Source organism: Callorhinus ursinus, unplaced genomic scaffold (genome assembly GCF_003265705.2).
Source record: "Callorhinus ursinus isolate GAN/ISIS: 27379988/994484 unplaced genomic scaffold, GSC_fseal_2.0 scaffold27, whole genome shotgun sequence".
NCBI lineage: Eukaryota > Metazoa > Chordata > Mammalia > Carnivora > Otariidae > Callorhinus > Callorhinus ursinus.
The window spans coordinates 23,612,604-23,630,642 of NW_027397089.1; the positions used below are offsets into that span (position 1 = coordinate 23,612,604).

The 18,039-nt window shown below is 36.6% G+C and overlaps 1 protein-coding gene across 3 annotated transcripts in view; it reads right to left on the minus strand.

Annotated features, from left to right (window-relative positions):
• Window positions 1-5,179: 5,179 nt before the first annotated feature.
• The window catches only part of RIMKLB (ribosomal modification protein rimK like family member B), a 97,381-nt gene continuing 84,521 nt past the window's right edge, over window positions 5,180-18,039 (minus strand). For 2 of the 3 annotated variants that reach the window (XM_073878008.1, XM_073878009.1), the window contains exons 6-8: window positions 12,114-16,687; window positions 9,270-9,430; window positions 5,180-5,953 (exon numbers count right to left, since the gene is read on the minus strand). In XM_073878008.1, the coding sequence (XP_073734109.1) occupies window positions 16,224-16,687 (464 nt within the window). In that variant the 3' untranslated portion in view covers window positions 5,180-5,953; window positions 9,270-9,430; window positions 12,114-16,223. The remainder of the gene's footprint in view (window positions 5,954-9,269; window positions 9,431-12,113; window positions 16,688-18,039) is intronic. The other variant, XM_025879980.2, reaches the window with a different exon arrangement.

Genomic DNA, 18,039 nt, shown 5'->3' on the forward strand with positions numbered 1-18,039 from the left:
AAGGTCAGGAAGAGGGGGAGGAATCCTGGTGGATCTTCTTGAGACCCATTTGTTAACCATGAGCACTGTGACAGCCATTGAAGTATTGAGGTTTGCCAGTCAGACCTCTCCTAAAACTTGCTGTGAAAAATGTTGCTGGCTGCTCCTCTTTTGGATCCACCTCAGCATTCAAGGCCACAGTCTTCCTGGCTTACTCCTAGCCAATGACTGCACACAGCAGTGGTATTAGATCTCAGGTACCTAATATACAGCCATTGATCTGGTAAATTAAAAAAAGTTTTTTTTCTATCTTGAACAGAAAAAAAAGTTTTTTTTCTATCTTGAACAGAAGAGGACCAGAAAGTTTGCATTTACATGGAATGGAAAATAGTCACTTGGTTTTGCTCCAGGGATATGTTAATCATTGAGCTTTTGATGATACAATTTAAATTATACATCATATGGTCATTCCACAGAACATCACAATGACATTATGCCAACTGGACAAGATAAGCAAAAGTTAGCTTACCACACTGAAGGACTTGTGGAGATACGTGTTTCAGAGGGTGGGAGATAAACTCTATAAAAGATTTGAGGGTCTGCCATTCTTATGAAGTTTTTAGGAGACCCAGTGGTAAAGGGCATGCTGGCACATCCCCTACAAAGTAAAAACTTGCTACATTTGCATCACCTGCTACAACGAAGCAAGCACAATACCTGGTGGTTCTCTCTGGATTCTGGAGGCAACACATTCCACCTAGAAACAGTATTCCAACCCACATGCTGGATGATATAAAAGGCTAGTAAGTTTGAGTAGGGCCTGGATCAGTAAAGGGATCTGTAGAAGATTCAGGATGTGATCCAAGTAACCCTGCAAACTGGGCCATATGATCTGCCAGATCTATGGTATTATATGTGTTGGTGGTGGGAAAATATACAATATAGCTTTTATGTAAGAGATCCATGGAACTGTAAAGGAGCTGCTCCATCAAAAGTATGTGGAGCAGATCTGTGCAGCCTAAGGGGTGGAATGTGGCTGCCATAGAGGTGTGCCACTCAGATCTCTTCAAGAAAACCTGATGCAAAGAACCTAGAGACATCATACTTCCTGATTTCAAACTATATTATAAAGCTAAAGTAATCAAAACAGTATGACATTGGCATAAAAACAGACACATAATCAATGGAACAGAATATAGAGCCTAGAAATAAACCCAAACATATATGCTCAATTAATTTAAAATGCAGCCAACAATATACAATGGGGAAAGGATACTATAATAAATGGTGTTAGAAAACTGGACAGCCACATGCAAAAAGAAACTGAACCCTTACTGTAAAGCATATAAAAGAATTAACTCAAAATAAATGAAAGGGAAAAAAAATGAAAGACTGGAACATAAGAGTGAAACCATAAAACTCCTAGGAGAAAACAGAGGGTAAGTTCCTTGACAGTGGTCTTGGCAATAATTTTTTTGGATTTGACACCAAAAGCAAAGGCAAACAAAACCAAAGGGACTACATCAAACAAAAGCTTCTACAGGGGCACTGGGTGGCTCCAGGCTCAGTCGTTGGGTGTCTGCCTCTGGCTCAGGTCATGATCCCAGGGTCCTGGGACCGAGCCCCGCATCGGGCTCCTTGCTCAGTGGGAAGCCTGCTTCTCCCTTTCCCACACCCCTTCTTGTGTTCCTGCTCTCGTTCTTTCTGTCAAATAAATAAATAAAATCTTTAAAAATAAAAAAAGAAAAAGCTCTTATAGACTGAAGGAAACCACGAAGAGGCAGCCTATGGAATGGTAGAAAATATGTACAAATTATATATTTGATAAGTGGTTAATAAAAATGGAAAGAGGACCTGAATAGAAATTTTTCCAAACACAAGCTACAAGTGGCCAACAGGCACGTGAAAAAGTGCAACATCGCTAATCATCAGCGAAATGCAAATCAAAACCAAAATGAGCTATCACTTCACACCTATTAGAATGGCTATTATCAAAAAGACAAGGCAGAAATGCTGGCAAGGATGTGGAGAAAAGGAAAAGCTTGTACACTGCTGGTGGGAATGTAAATTGGTACAGCCACCATGAAAAATATTATGGAGGCACCTCCAAAAATTAAATAAAACTACTTTATGATCCACTATCTGCAACTACATGTTCACTACAGCTTTGTAAGAGCCATGGTATGGGAACAACTTAAAGTGTCTATCGGGGCGCCTGGGTGGCTCAGTCGTTAAGCGTCTGCCTTCAGCTCAGGTCATGATCCCAGAGTCCTGGGATCGAGCCCCACATCGGGCTCCCTGCTCGGCGGGAGGCCTCCTTCTCCCACTCCCCCTGCTTGTGTTCCCTCTCTCGCTGTGTCTCTGTCAAATAAGTAAAATCTTTTTAAAAAGTGTCCACCAATAAATGCATGGATAAAAATAATGTGGTATCTAGATGCAATGGGATATTATCCAGCTATAGAAAAGGAAATCTTGCCATCTGTGACAACATGGATGGAATTTGGGGGCATTATGCTAAATGAAATAAGGTCTGACAAAGAAATCTCTAGTGATCTATGTGGAATGTAAACCACATAAACTCACAGGAAAGAAGATCAGATTTGTGGTTGGTCAGAGGTGGATTTGCGGAGGGTGGGGGGGAGGATAGGTGAAGGTGGCCAAAAAGTACAAACCTCCAGTGATAAGATAAATGAGTTCTGGGGATGTCATGTACAGCATGCTGACTACAGTTAATAATGCTGTATTGGGGCGCCTAGGTGGCTCAGTCGTCAAGCGTCTGCCTTCAGCTCAGGTCATGATCCCAGAATCCTGGGATCAAGCCCTGCATCGGGCTCCCTGCTCAGCCAGAAGCCTGCTTCTCCCTCTCCCACTCCCCCTGCTTGTGTTCTCTCTCTCGCTCTCTGTCAAATAAATAAATAAAATCTTTAAAAAAAAATACTGTATTGTAGATTTTAAAGTTTCTAAGAAAGTAGACCTTTAACATAAATCTCTCAAGAAAAACATTTATAACTGTGGTGATGGATGTTAACTAAACCCATTGTATAATTCTGCAGTATATACACATTGCAAATCATTGTTAAATACCTTAAATTGATACAGTGTTACATTTCAATTATATCTCAATAAAGCTGGGGGGCAGGGGTGTGAGGCAAGCAGCCTCCAGCTCCAACTCCTTATCTGTCACAGCATTTGTGTAGAGGCCCATTTCTCCTCAAGCTGCTCCTAGCATACTAGCCAGGCCACTTCTGTCCAATACTGCACTGCCATAATGGGTAATCTGCTCTAACATTCCTCTATCAGGTTGACAGAGACTTTCTCAGGACAGCTTAGGTCTGATGCTCTTTCCGTTCAATTTTCTCTGTCAGAGGTGTCATATGCTTTTCCCTGGCTACTGTTCCCTCTCCCTTGTACCCTTCACTGCCATCTTCTTCAAACACCTCTAGCTCACTCCATCTTAATGTCTGCCTGTTGGAGGATCCAAAGTAACACTAGCATGGATGCTTTAACCAATAAACTTTTTTAAAGATTGTATTTTTGGGGGACACCTGGGTGGCTCAGTCGGTTAAGTGTCTGCCTTCGGCTCAGGTTATGATCCTGGGGTCCTGGGATTGAGTCCCACATTGGGCTCCCGGCTCAGCCAGGAGCCTGCTTCTCCCTCTGCCTGCAGCTCTCCCTGCTTGTGTGCTCTGACAAATAAAATCTTTAAAAAAATAAAAAAGGTTGCATTTATTTATTTCAGAGAGACAGTGGGAGAGCAAGTGAGAGTAGGGGGAGGAGCAAAGGGAGAGGGAGAATATCTCAAGCAGACTCAAGCACAGAGCCCAACAGGGGGCTGGATCCCACAACCCTGAGCTGAAGGTGGACATATAACTGACTGAGCCACCCAGGCTCCCCTGAGCTAAGATTTTTAAAAAATACTTTTAAAGAGTTATTTTATAGGTGGTTGTAGGTCACCGAGAAAATTTAAAATTTTATGACTGAATGAGGTTAGACCATCAGGAGGGTTTCTTACTGTGCTGGCTTTAATGGATTATATTTTAGTGTCACAGTACTGATCTACATTGTGGGATATCTCAAGATCAGAACATATTGCCTCTCGTGCAATAAATTTGCTTCTATCTTAAGGTTACTAAGAATCTTCTAATTATCTTTTTTAAAGATTTTAGTGAGCAAGAGAGAGCAAGCATGCAAGTAGACCTCAATCTCACGACCCTGAGCCAAAATCAAGAATCAGCCGCCCAACTGACTAAGCCATGCAGGTCCCCCTGTAATTTTTTTTTTTTTAAAGATTTTATTTATTTATTTGAGAGAAAGAATGAGAGAGAGAGAGAGAGAGAGAGAGAGCACATGGGAGAGGGGAGGGTCAGAGGGAGAAGCAGACTCCCTGCTGAGCAGGGAGCCTGATGCGGGACTCGATCCGGGGACTCCAGGATCATGACCTGAGCCGAAGGCAGTCGCTCAACCGACTGAGCCACCCAGGCGCCCCCCCCTGTAATTTTCTTATTCCACTCTTTGCCAATTTTGTTCCACCTCTAAGCAAATGTGTAAGACCTGATACTATGTATTTGCATGATTTTAACCCTTGTTTCATCCTATTTTTGCCCTTTATTTTGGCTTCTCTACCATTTAATACATCTCTGTTAAGTCACATTAAATCATTTTTAGGAAACAAGTCACACCATCCTAAATTATTCCTTATGGTGCATGGTATGCATATTCCCCACTTGTTTAATTCTCCTGATTTATAAGAAAAAGTATTTTTGTTATGAGCTGATAGAGAAAAACTGGAGAAAATATGAAATAAAAGGTTTCTTATATAAAATTCCTTAGTCAATGAAGTGTGGAGACAAGGAATAGTCTAGGAGAAATGCCTCAAATGTGCACATGCACATAAATGCGTACACACTGTGTTCCAACCACAAAATCTTATGAAAGGGGCTTAAGTAGGAACACCAAAAAGTAATCAAGAAAGAAAATCTAATGTACTTCAATTCTGAGATGAAAAGATTAAGCAGCTCTTGAATAAGATATCAATAACCAAGATTTACATAAAGATCAGTATTTATTATTCAACTATGTGTTAAGCACTACACATGTATTATAGCAAAGTTATACTTACACTTTAATCTAGTAAAGTAGGTACAATTATTTCCAAATTTTACAAATACTCTCCTATGGCTTGAAGAGGGTGGTATGTCCAAAGTCCATGTAACCAGTAAATAATGGAATTAGAATTTATATCAATATCTGACTACAAAGAATATCAATATTTTTTGTCCTAAGTACTAGGGCTGCCTCTGTATACACATAGAGGTATCAGATCTTCTATAATTCAAATATATTGGGTCAGACATGGTCTCTAGCTACAAGAAGATTAAAACAGTGAGTGATACTGTGATGAGTGTATGCCAGGGAGTTGTCAGAGGGAAATAGAAAAAAAGCTGCATTTCTTCAGAGATTAAGAAAACACAGAAACCATTATTTAGCATGGACAGATAAAGTGGGATGGAAAAGGGCAGGGCTAAATCCATGTAATACATATTTACATGTAAAATGATACATATTTTAGTGCCTATGTACTAAGAGGAGAAGTAATCATTTCAGAATATATTATAGAAAAATCAGTATCTCAAGAACCAAAGGAGTTTGCAAAATGAAGAAAAGGAAAGAATAAAGAGAATGACACATGTGGAGCTAGACTTCAAGTCTAGCCATACGGACTGAAGTGAATTCATATAAGATGGAGTGGGCAGGAATAACTGCCAAAAGAACAAATCACACTCCATACTATTTTATTCCCAGTTCTGGTGTTTTTATTTTAGAAAACACATTGAATCAAACAGGTTAGAGCTACTGCTTCCTTGTTCTGGGTATTTCTATCCTCCATTTCAAAAAACATACAGTCAAATCTATCTTCGTCCATTCTGTGAATGAAGTAATAAGCAAAAAGGATCACTGGTTACTTCAATAGAACCTAGAGGGGAAAAACACATACAGCTCACTTAAATCAGATTTAAACAGTCTTTGTAATTAAGATGAGAAAAAAGAAAAAGAAAATATTGAAAATTAAGTTGTGACAATAAAATATTATAAACTGTCTAGATTACCAAAGAAATTTACAATTGGTTTTTTTGTGATTACCACACTTTACCTTTGTGAACTCATCTGAAAAAGGTATACTAAGTATACTAAGGTATGGTCTGTTATTCTGACATATAAAGATGTATCAGTAATATTATCCCTTAACAATCCTATTAATATATAGACAAGTGTTGATTTTAGTCAGAAAAACTGTACCAAGAGGAAAACCTTGAGGCAAAAATAATTCTTGTACATCACACAAAATAAAACATAAAATTATACCAAAATACCTGAACAAACAAAATTAAATGTAAATGTTATATTCTTACCCTATTACCCTAGGTTACTTTTTTTTTTTTTTTTAATTTTTATTTTAAGTAGGCTCCATGCCCAATGTGCGGCTTGAACTCACAACCCTGAGATGAAGAATCACACGCTCTACCAACCGAGCCAGCCAGGCCATCCAGTTACATTTCTAGTAAGTTATACAATAAACAATAAATTTTTGTTCAGATTAAAATTCAAATTGGTCGTCTTCTTTCAGTTCTAAAGCACTGTCATCTCTATATGAACTATATGAAAATTTTCGTGATAAAGACAAAACTGTTCAAAAAGATTTAGAAATTCTAACCATATTAACTTAGGCTGTGTAGTCTTGTGTTCCATACTGGGATACATAATGTCATTTGGCATTAGGATAAATATTTTTTAATAGAAGGCAAGTTCCTTTTACACTTTAAAAAAAAAAGAATACTGAATATTTAGTCAATGGTATCAGTTATTCTAGCTTCATGTTACTATTCACCCATGCTATACTAGATCTAAGGAATCCATTCCTCTTCTCCATTAACCAGAAATTACAAAGAACCACAGGCTTCTTTGTGTCTTATCTTAACAGGGGACACCTTTTCATTACCAAACCCTGTAATGATATACTCATTCATTTTACATATAAGCCATCTAAAATAGTCACCCACTGCTTGCCTTAATATCCTTTATTTGAACAGACTTCCCACCATATGAGATAACCACAAGCACAAACAGTGACAACTTTTTATTGGTATACCATAGCTCTCATTACAGAGCATTTCATTTCTTCAGTTACTACAACAGATTTAGAAAGATATATGATATATAATGCAATGAGCACTTTATTAAAAGCAGATAGGAGACTTGGGCCCTTGCTCTGGCTCTGTTATCTTGGGAAAGTTACTAACTTCTGTGAACCTTAGTTTCCTTACTAGCATACTCAAGATTATAATAATACAGCCTTTAAGCTTTCCAGCTTAAAAATTCTAAACTTCTATGGCAGGCACTTTTATGAGGTAGTTCAATCTGTTACTACAACTATTAATAGGAAACAGGACTCCTTTTCTTTAAATAATTTCTCCTCTGGATATCCTGTTTTCACCATCTATAAAATTTGAAAACAATTTGTGTGCTACTTTAATGAAGCTAATTAACACTTCTAAAATGTTTACATGTATATCCTAGAAAAAAAAAGACATATTATCTCACTTTTAACTTTTATCTGAAAGACTAAAGATTTATTTTCTCTCCAGTTATAAAATACCTAAGTCATAATGCTGTACTGCCTATTTAAAAGTTGCTGAGAATAGATCTTTAAAGTCCCCATCACAAGAAAAAAAAATTCTGGGGTGCCTGGGTGGCTCAGATGGTTAAGCGTCTGTCTACCTTTGGCTCAGGTCATGATCCCAGGGTCCTGGGATCGAGTCCCACATCGGGCTCCTGGCTCAGCGGGGAGCCTGCTTCTCCCTCTCCCTCTCTCCCTGCTCATGCTCTCTCTCTATATATATGTATCTCTGTGTCTCAAATGAATAAATGAAATCTTAAAAAAAAAATTCTGTAATTATGTACAGGGATGCATGTTACCTAGACTTACTATGGTGATCATTTCCCAATGTATATAAATATTAAATCATCGTGTTGTACATCTAAAGCTTAGAGTATATGTCAATTATATCTCAATAAAAAATTTATTCTCTAGTAAATGTCTATAAAATAGTAACTGCTTTGATTTTCTGATTTCATTAGAAACTTGAAAAAATCCGAATCAATTTGAAGTCTAGATGAAATTAAGAATCACAGGACTTCTCTTTCAGTCCAAGTGATCTTAAAACAGCTTGTTTCCAGCAACAATAAAAACACTACAGTTAAACTTGTGGCTGAATGAATAAAAGGATCTGCATCTTACTATAAATTTCAATTCTGAAATTTAATCTTACCAGGGACTTAAAAATCCCCATTTCTTCTATTCAGCCTCTCTAAATTCTAAAAAAGTAATCACAATGTTGATACTCTGATAAAAACGTCTCAAGGCAGTTGCTGATGCAAAGGAAATAAAGCTGTTTACCCTGAAAGATATAGACACAGAGAATGCAAATGAAAAGGGGAAGATACACACATACAGAAAAAAAGGGAGCAGAGATGAAAAATGGCAACACTGGAAAAGTAAAATTCTGGGGGAATGAATGAGACAGAGAGGCATACAGGGCGACTAAAGGGAGGAAGAGATACAAAGACAGGAAGGAAAAAACACAACTAAAGAAAATGGAAGAAAGTAAGAGCAGAGACAGAAAAGCAACAAAGAAAGGTGAACAGAGTGGAACTGAGGAGCAGACACAGTGACAAGGAAATGGGACCAGACAGGTAAGACATAACTAGCTGAAGAAAAAATTTTCACCCCGTAAGTTTTCCAAATTACCTACTTTTGTTGCTATCTCCCCAATGCTGCCACTGAAAAAGACACTTTTATTTTTTACAAAATGGTTAAACAATGTGTATTTCATTTATCTTACAGATTTTTAAAAATTTTATTTATTGTAAGAGGCATAATTTTTGCCATCATTTAGGTTCACATATTGTATGCGAAATAACTTGATGGGGGAGGTTTCTTTTATAATATATACACCTATCAAATCATGATGTTGTATACTTTAAATATCTTACAATTGTCAATTATACCTTTATAAAGCTGGAAAAAGGTTCATATGTATCAATATACTGGGAAAAGATCCCGAATTTTACATAACGCTAATTTTTTTTTTTCCAAAGTAAAAAATGATAGTACCCTAGTTAGGCCAAATTCATCCTAAGGCAAGGACCTATAGAGCCATTTATGATTTCATACCACAATGGCATATAATACCACTAGACTGATAACACATTCTTAGTTGAAAATAACTTACCATTTAGAGTCAAAATCCAAACATTTTAGTCCTGTTTCCATTTTCTGCCCCCTTTGCTTCACTTGATATGTTATGCTCTATCTCTTCTACGTAGATTCTTTCAGTAGCCATCAATCTGAAGAATTCCTTCTTCTGCTGCCACCTACCAGTTTATCTCTCTGCTGCAGCAGAAGGGTATATAGAAAAAGTTCTTGCTTACTATTCAGATTAAATGGAAAAATTCCTTTAACATTTCATACTTTCACATGTGTATGAGCTTCCTCACTGATTCCCCAAGACCTCCCCGCCAAAGTCAAAACAACAAAAATCCCAATCACAGAGAATCAAATAATGTAACGTATGATCAATATTCATGCTAAGCTGGGAATTTTTTTTAACTGGAAAGATTTAAACACTCAGCAGTTGCCATCTCAAGGAACCATTCCTTTTTTTCTATTTTCCTTTTTAACCTATCCCTACAATCTTATGAATAAGTGTGCCATTTAAAATTTTAATGAGGTAGTCCACAACTCCTGTAAATTTTAAGTTCCGAGACTATTAAAGAATTGTGGAAGATGTAGCAATAAAGGAGTTTTTAATAGTAATTCTAGAAACTAAAGGTATTAGGTGCTTTACCTGCATGAGTTTTCAATTTTCTGGACTGCTTATTGCCCAATGGCTCTGAATACATTAAAACACGAACACATACGCCACCTATATTTAAAATAGGGTAGCATTTGTATGCCCATATAAGCATTGGGTATATCTTTGTACAAGAGTAATAAAGTCACTGAGTCCTTTTAAAAGGACTGGTCACAAATGCACATTTCCTCAAACTGTATACATACACAAAAAAACTAGGGTTGAAAAGGGAGACAGAGGGACAAACGTAATAGCAGTTGTAAAACTGGAAACTAATACAACATAAATGTTTTGTGTCCTGAGATTCATTTCTGTTCCCATTCTTTGTCACTGAAGGTCTAGGTTTCAAGTTTATTCTGTATTAGCTACTAAAGAACAGTATCCACTAGTGAACTAGTAATAATTGTAATGGCTTGTTTTGTTCCACCCTCCCACTACCTTTACCCCAAAACAGGTAGTTTTGCCAACATAAAACAAACACTGACATTAAGCACCAAAGGCTAGTCAACAGTGGCACTGCAGTGACATTGTTTCTACTTTCTCATTCCTTCCCCCGATCTCAAACCCCACCCCCTTTGACCTCTGTATATGGGATGAGCCTGAGCAGGAGAGTTGGTGATGTCAGGACTGCGCCGTTCCCACGGATGCTCCTAGAGGCCTGCTGTGCTTCTGGGAACTGGGGCACAGTGATGTCTGTCTGACTGAAACCTAAAACAACAACAATTCACCCCACCCCTCATGTTCCCAAACCCCACAATAGCAGCCAGGTATATATGCTATATAAGGCCCAGCTAATAAGTTTGAATATGGTGAAATCTGAAAGCAAGATCATTCTTAACAAGTCCGTGATCTTCATGGGGATATCAGAAGGGGGACTGTTAAATTCTCCACGTCCCATGCAATCACACAGTCCTCACATTCTAATGCCGGCCATTCTTAGCAAGAGAACAACGTTCTCTGGTACAAGCCCTTTTTTAGTATCTATCATAAATTCCTTCAGGAGGCAGCTGGGATTCCTCTGTTAGTAAATTTTACTTCAACACATACATAATTTTGTCTTAAGATGTTTAGGGGAGAAATGGCCCTATCTTATATAAGTGAATTGAAGCACAAAACAGGTTAATGATTTATTTTATGCTTTCAGCTGTAGAATGCATTATAAGCCACAATATCCTATAAGCTAACTAGTGAATTTAAAACCTCTTCAGATAGGACATCTAAAGTCACAGAATAAAATTGTGCAGAAGTCTATGTTGAAAAGGTCCTGACCACTGTCACTAAAACTCTAAGAGGATTATCCTCGCAATGGTAACAACTCATATCAGAACTAAAACTCTAGGAATGACAGGAGAAAGGAGGAAAGGGCAAGGGCCTGGGGTATACAGAGAAAGGTATACTACATTAACAGAAAGGCTATATTAAAATGGACAAGTTGCATTCCTATTCCTGCCACTAAGCCCTTGGTTAATGGGCTTAATGATTTGTGCTTCAGAAATGCCCTCCAAACTGCTCAAACCTGTAATTTTTTAAATATTTGAACCATTATGATAACCTGAAACTGTTCACATCTATCTCTTTGTTAGAACTAGTGTCTTAGAAATGCTAAAATGATTAGTTCTGAAATCACACTGTTCCTAAAATAACTGAAATGCTTTTCTATTTTCTTTGTCTCATCATTCCTTTTCACCTTTACAATGATGTCACAGAAAGAGAAGCACTATGATCAACTCAACACTATGGTGAGTTTTTACCATATATATAACCTAGAACCTAATTTTACCTTTTCAAACTCTAGTTTTCCATACCTGTCAACTCCTAATTGATGTCTTTATACTGTGAGCTCACTGTGTATTCGGAACACCAACCCCTGAAAAAGCTTAAGCCAGAGTAGCACAATGGAAGAAACAAACAAACCCAAAACAAAAACAAAGCCAAAAAAGTCACACTCTGAAATACTTAATTATAGACATATATGCAAGGAATGGAGTTATCTAAATGGCTAAAGTAAATCCCCAAAGAAAGTCCTGAGTTCATCCCAACCAATTCAAACTTTACCCCCAAAAGTTCTTTAATCAAATTATTTGTTAGATATACTTAAGCGTTATTTTCTAAGTAAGAGTTTTTACAAACCCATGGTTGCCTTTAAAGTACATAAAGAAAGAAAAATTTTTAAAAAGAAAGTAAAGTTAGCCTTGCGATGGAAAGAAAGGAGAGTCAAATTACCTGCAAGCAGGCTGGGGCTGTGCCTGAATCCAAACCGCTGCATTTACCATTCATTATACAGCTGCATTATTGGGGGAAGGGGAGTTTAGAAGGGCACTGACCCCGAAAGTTCTCAATACTTCTCACTCATCATCAGGAAGGGGGAAGAAGGAAAGTTTTTTCTCTGGGTATTTTTTTGTTTGTTTGTTTTTGTTTTTTTGGCTCCTGAAAAGGCTGGCAAAGAACAGTAACAGTGCAAGCAGTTAGAATATTTCTTTAAAAACAATTTAAAAAAATGCAAAACATTAAGGAATTTAAAACACCAAACTTCCGTTAATATAGAAAGAATTTTCACTAGAGTTAGGCAGCCACCCCAAAACAGCATGGCAAAAGGGCACTGATATAAAGGAAATAAAATACCACACAAAACTCCAAAACAAAACTAAAAACATTTCAAATTAAACCTGGAAGACTAGAAGATTCCAACAGCAGATTTCTGTCCACTACTGAAACATTCCAAAATCCAAGCTTCAAAGGCGCCTAAATGTATCTTAAATGAAACTTTGTTTTTTTTTTAAGAAAAAAAAAAAGAAAGAAAGAAAGCAGTGAACCTGGTTATAAATCCTGCAATATATTACATTTAAAAATATCCTAGTACAACAAAAACAAATTTTAAATGAAATTAAACAAACAAACAAACAAATAAAAACAGTAGCAGCAGAGGTTACCTGTCTGAGCACCTACATTTTCTTAGGAGGGGATCGTGTCTCACCAGCCATATAGCCCATAAACCTTCTCAAAAAGAGTGAGCCAGGAGAAAAATGTAACACAAGATTTGATTTCACAATGTCTCTACGCTCCCCAGACCCCAAACTGGGGATTCACTGAATGAAGAGAATTTGTTTTTCCATTGTTTTCTTCTTGAGAAAAAGATGATTTTTAAAGTCAATTCTTTCCAATGCCTTCGATACCTTCTCAAAAGTCTGATAAAGTGCTTGATGAAAACAAGTCTCTTGGTGGATTTTTCTAACGTTCCAGCATATTTTCTTATTGATAGCATATACAGAAAGATTTCAAAGTTCAGTGAAGGAAAAGCCAGCAGAAATGACCAATCAATTTTAGGCACCAAAAAAAAGAAAAAACTATTAAAAATTTTAAATGGAATAGTTCATGGGTGTGTGTGTGTGTGTGTGTGTGTGTGTGTGTGTATGTGTAGTCCAGTTTTCATCATAGGTAACATAAAAACAATATCAGAAAGAATTACTTTTAAAATACAATTAAGAATTACAATTTTAACAATACACAATTTTACAATAATTCAGATTTGGGCATGATAAGAATTATACATATTTGATAAATACATTTTTAGCTCTCATAATAGCAATGAAGATTATACAAAAGTTATTAAACAATATGAAAATATATTTAAGTTTCACTTATATATCTGGGGTGTTTCATCTGGGTTCTTCCAGAATGATTTGATCATATTCTTTACCTTAACTTTCGAGGGAGTTCAAGAAGATATTCATGTTTTTAAACGCTAAGATGATCATTCCTAACCTCTTTATTCTAACATGTGAGTGTATAAGTCCAGAAATAGGTTGGTAAAGCTATGTTTTAATATAGTGTGAATGCACAAAAGATTGATCAGTAGTGAATAAAACTAAAGGTGAAATAATTTCACATAATTCTGATATTTGGTTAGTTTGGTAAAATAGTTTTAAAGGCTATCTACATTTTTCCTGACACCTTATCCCACCCAACAACAAACCCTGAGTTTTTCATCAAGTAGAGAGGTTGTTCTATTTATGTTTTAAAATTCATAAATCTATATACATGTGATATGTAAGTATTTAATGTATCATAATTTATGTGACAACCAGATGCTCTCTACACAATCGTATGAATAACTTAATTAAGCACTTCTTTCTCCCTCATTTACTTCTCTATCCCAAATATGCATCCTCCTATGGTCATTCAGTGAAAGAAGTACCAAGTATTTCTTTCTGTTAATGAGTCAGAGGTACTTATAGACATATGTAAGGTCCACAATAACCCTATGCAAATTCTTTTATATGAGATTAGAATATCTTAACATAAATTAGAAATCCTCTTATTATCATCTTTTTCTGAGGTGAAATGAGACACTGCACAGATTAGAGGTACTATTCTATTTGCCAACAATCAACCTTTCACTCAATTTCAATATTATTTAATTCTATGGAAAAGAACAAATTTTATTACATTCCTTTTTAAAACGGGGGAAAAAACTGTACAAGCATGATCAAACCTCTGTTAGAGCTGGTTAATACTGATCTTTTATTATTGCCTCGAAGTCTCTCTAGTAGTGTCCGAGAAATTATGTTTAAGGTCCATCTGAAGGAAAAAAGCACTGAAGAGGCAAGAAAGGACTCAGATAAAAGCTTCAGAGGATTGTAGTGAGATGGAACTTGCTGTTTAAAAAAAATTACGTTGAGTTCTGGAGAATCTCCATTTCTTAACACACCTTCCAAACCCATTATTCAAATAGATTTACCCATGTTTTAAAGGCTCGTGTTATATGCCATTTTGGGGCTTTTATAAATTCAGAAATTAAAGGAATATATGAAGAGTGGGCAGTGTTGAAGGCTTCGGAGTTGGGCTATAAGAGACTTAATACTGCAAAATAAGTCTCCAAACAAAAACGTCCAGTCCACCCCACCCTAAAACCTGTGTGTAATAGGAGAAAATGCACAGCCAGAAGCATAGAAAAGCATGTAGCCTTAAATAAATCATACACTGAACAGTCTAGAACCAAAGAAAAAAACCAAACAACATACATATACATTAAAAGGCCTTAGAAGCATCTATTCTCTTTATGTCTTTAGTGAGTACCTCTACCCCAGTGTAGTTATTAAAACAAGTTATCTGTTATTTAAAGTAAAAACTGTGTTTCCCCATCATGCTCCATTTTCTAGAATCTATCCTTTTTGATTAGTTGGTGTAAACAAAAAGCAAAACACATACACATGCATGCGTGCACACACACACATATATATACTCCCTCCTAAAATGTGAAAAATGCAAATATATAATGCTGGTATTATAAAATCACTTCAGCTTTATACTTAAGAACTTATAGGCCCTTGATTTGCCCCCCAAAAATATTTTCCCTTGTCCTTATACTTTAAATGCCCAACCACCAAAAGAAAAAAGGAAAAAGAAAAAGGCTTTAAATGCACATGTTTCAAGTCAGTGTCTTGTTAACAAAAAGGTAGCACTTTCTTCACTTTGGCCATTGTTAAAGATGCAGGCATAGATCAGGGAATGTTAGACTAGCATGTATTAAAAAAAAATTGCAACATTAACAGAGCATGTATCTTTCAAAAAAGATTAAAACACTAACATATACAAGTCAATGCACATATTTTAAACTAGTGTAATTTTATCTACATTGGAGTAAATGTCATTTTGTGTACCAGACATTGCAATACTGTTCATTTCCCTTTCATCATACGAAAATGCCAATTCTGTCATTAAGAAACCTTTATTGGGTCATATTAATATTGCCCTCCCACCCAAATTAAAGGAAAACCAAAAAAGAGAAATAATAAATCCCAGTAAAAGAGCTCCTCAAGACCTCATAAACTATGAACATAAAGTTGCTAGTTAATATGGTAAAGGCAGAATTTTCAGAGTTGTATGTAAAAATTCCTATAATTTAGGTAGATGTTTTCCTCTCATTACAAATCTTTGCAATGAAATGTGAAGTAACGCTACGACAAAATCTGTAGCAACTGTACAAAAGCAAAAGCAAGGGGCCATGAAAAAAAGTTGTGTGTTCTTCATGACCTGAGAGCATACACACTGAGTAATTTTAAAGGGTAACATAAGAGCCTGACATTTTTCTGTATTTCACCTCTTCTGCCATTCTATCTGTAAATTAAAGTCAGTAACATCTTAATAGCAGAGGTCTAGTCTATCTCCCTTTCTTCTCTCCTAATTCTACTCAATTTTCTCTCATCTTCCTGAGTACCCTTCCATGAACAGCATTGCAAGTTGGTTTAAAAAAAAAGAGAAAGAAAGAAAAAAAAGAAGAAAAAGAAAGTGAGTTTTACAAGGGTTTTGTTGGTTAATTATTTACTGGTGGAGTCACTCCACCAGGAGTTTGATTTCATTGGCTATCAGCTGGTTCATGTTGAATAGGCCCCCCGGGAGCTTGGTCAGTAGCTCTCGCTCCGTGCTTTCAGGGTCGCTGTCAACAGAGCTGGAACTTGCGCTCATGTTGTCGACAGCAGTGCTGGCTGGGGGACCCAGCTCCGGCTCACTAGTCTCACTGGCCGTGGACACCACGGAGAGCAGGGACATACGCCGGGTGAGCCGGCCAGAGGGCAGGAGGGAGGCGGCATAGTCCGCTATGATACCAGCTACATCTAGATTACAAGCCTTATCAAAGGCGATGAAACCTACATTTGCATTGGCCTCGCAGACACAGAAGGAGCCGTCATCTTTCATCAATAGGTCAATGCCACACACATCCATCCCCAGGATATTAGACACCTGGATAGCTAGCTGCTTCCCTTGTTCACTCAAGGAGCACATCATCCCCACACCACCTGGCAAAAAAGAAACAACGTAAGTTACCAAAATGATAAATTTTTAGAGTAAAACTAAAGCTTGCCTCTAATGCTGATTGTCTTTTAAATTAGCAGTGATAACAAATGTGCCATTCTAGTGTAAAATTGTGACTTCCGAAATCTAAGTTTCCTTCATTAGAGAATCCCTGTTCAATTCAAAGAAATAACTTAGTATTTTTTCAATATGCTATTTTTTTCTGAAGACGGCATTAAACTTTCACAGAAACTTATTTTACTTGCAATAATATGGATTGAAGTGATATTCTAAAGACTTCATATTTCTATGAAGGCAGAGGAGAGTAGAAAACGGGGAGTATCAGGGAAAACTGTTACTTTCTCAAATAATAGGAGGAAATAAGTGTCTGATTTAAGCAAAGGGAAAGAAAAATTAACCCCTAATGGAATGTAAAACTGTGTCTGAGCATCCAGGTTGACTGAGTTTGGGAACCGGGGTGGAAATGGAATTAATGGTACCTTACAAACCAGCAAACGTAAAATAAAACTGGAATAAAGGAATAACATGAATTGTATTAGCAATTATGCTAAAAACAAACTGAAATTTCCCATGGAAAAGGTGGAAACTGGTCAGATTGGTATGAAAGACAAAGTTTATCTATATACTGTACCAAACAAAAAAATTTCTGAAAACTAAAGGGATGGGCAAAGAGATGAGGGACAAAGGCAAAAACAAACTTCACTTCATAGCTTTATACCTCTTGAATATGGTATATACCCCCATACCCATTTTTCCTTTACTGACAATAAACAATCATGTGTTTGCCCAAAACAAACAAAACCTTAACAATTTTTTTTTTAAGAGAAAGAGAGACCATGTAAGTTGGGGGTTGGGACAGATGGAGGGAGAGAATGAATCCCAAGTAGGCTTCAAGCTCAGCTCAGCGTGGGATCTCAAAACCCTGAGATCATGACCTGAGCCAAAATCAAGAGTCAGATGCTCAGCTGACGGAGCGGAGGTGTCCCAACAAATTATAAAACACTTTTTACAGGCAACATTCTCTGACAATAATGCAAGAAGATTAGAAATTAGAAATTAGGAGTTAATGATTTAAGTAACCAAAAGGTTATTAAGGACTTAGAAATTGGAACTGATCCCCTAAATTGAAGGAAAATGAATACCATCTGTAAAAACACTTCATACCAAAACTTATTTTGAAATTAGAAAGAAATTAAGTACTCTAAGAAGAAACTAGAAGAAACTAAGAAGAGAGACTTAATAAAGAAAACAAGTTGAATGATTAGAATAGAAAAAATAGAGAAAAAAATCCGAATGCTACTTTGACAAAATTATGAATGATATCAAAGAAAGAAAT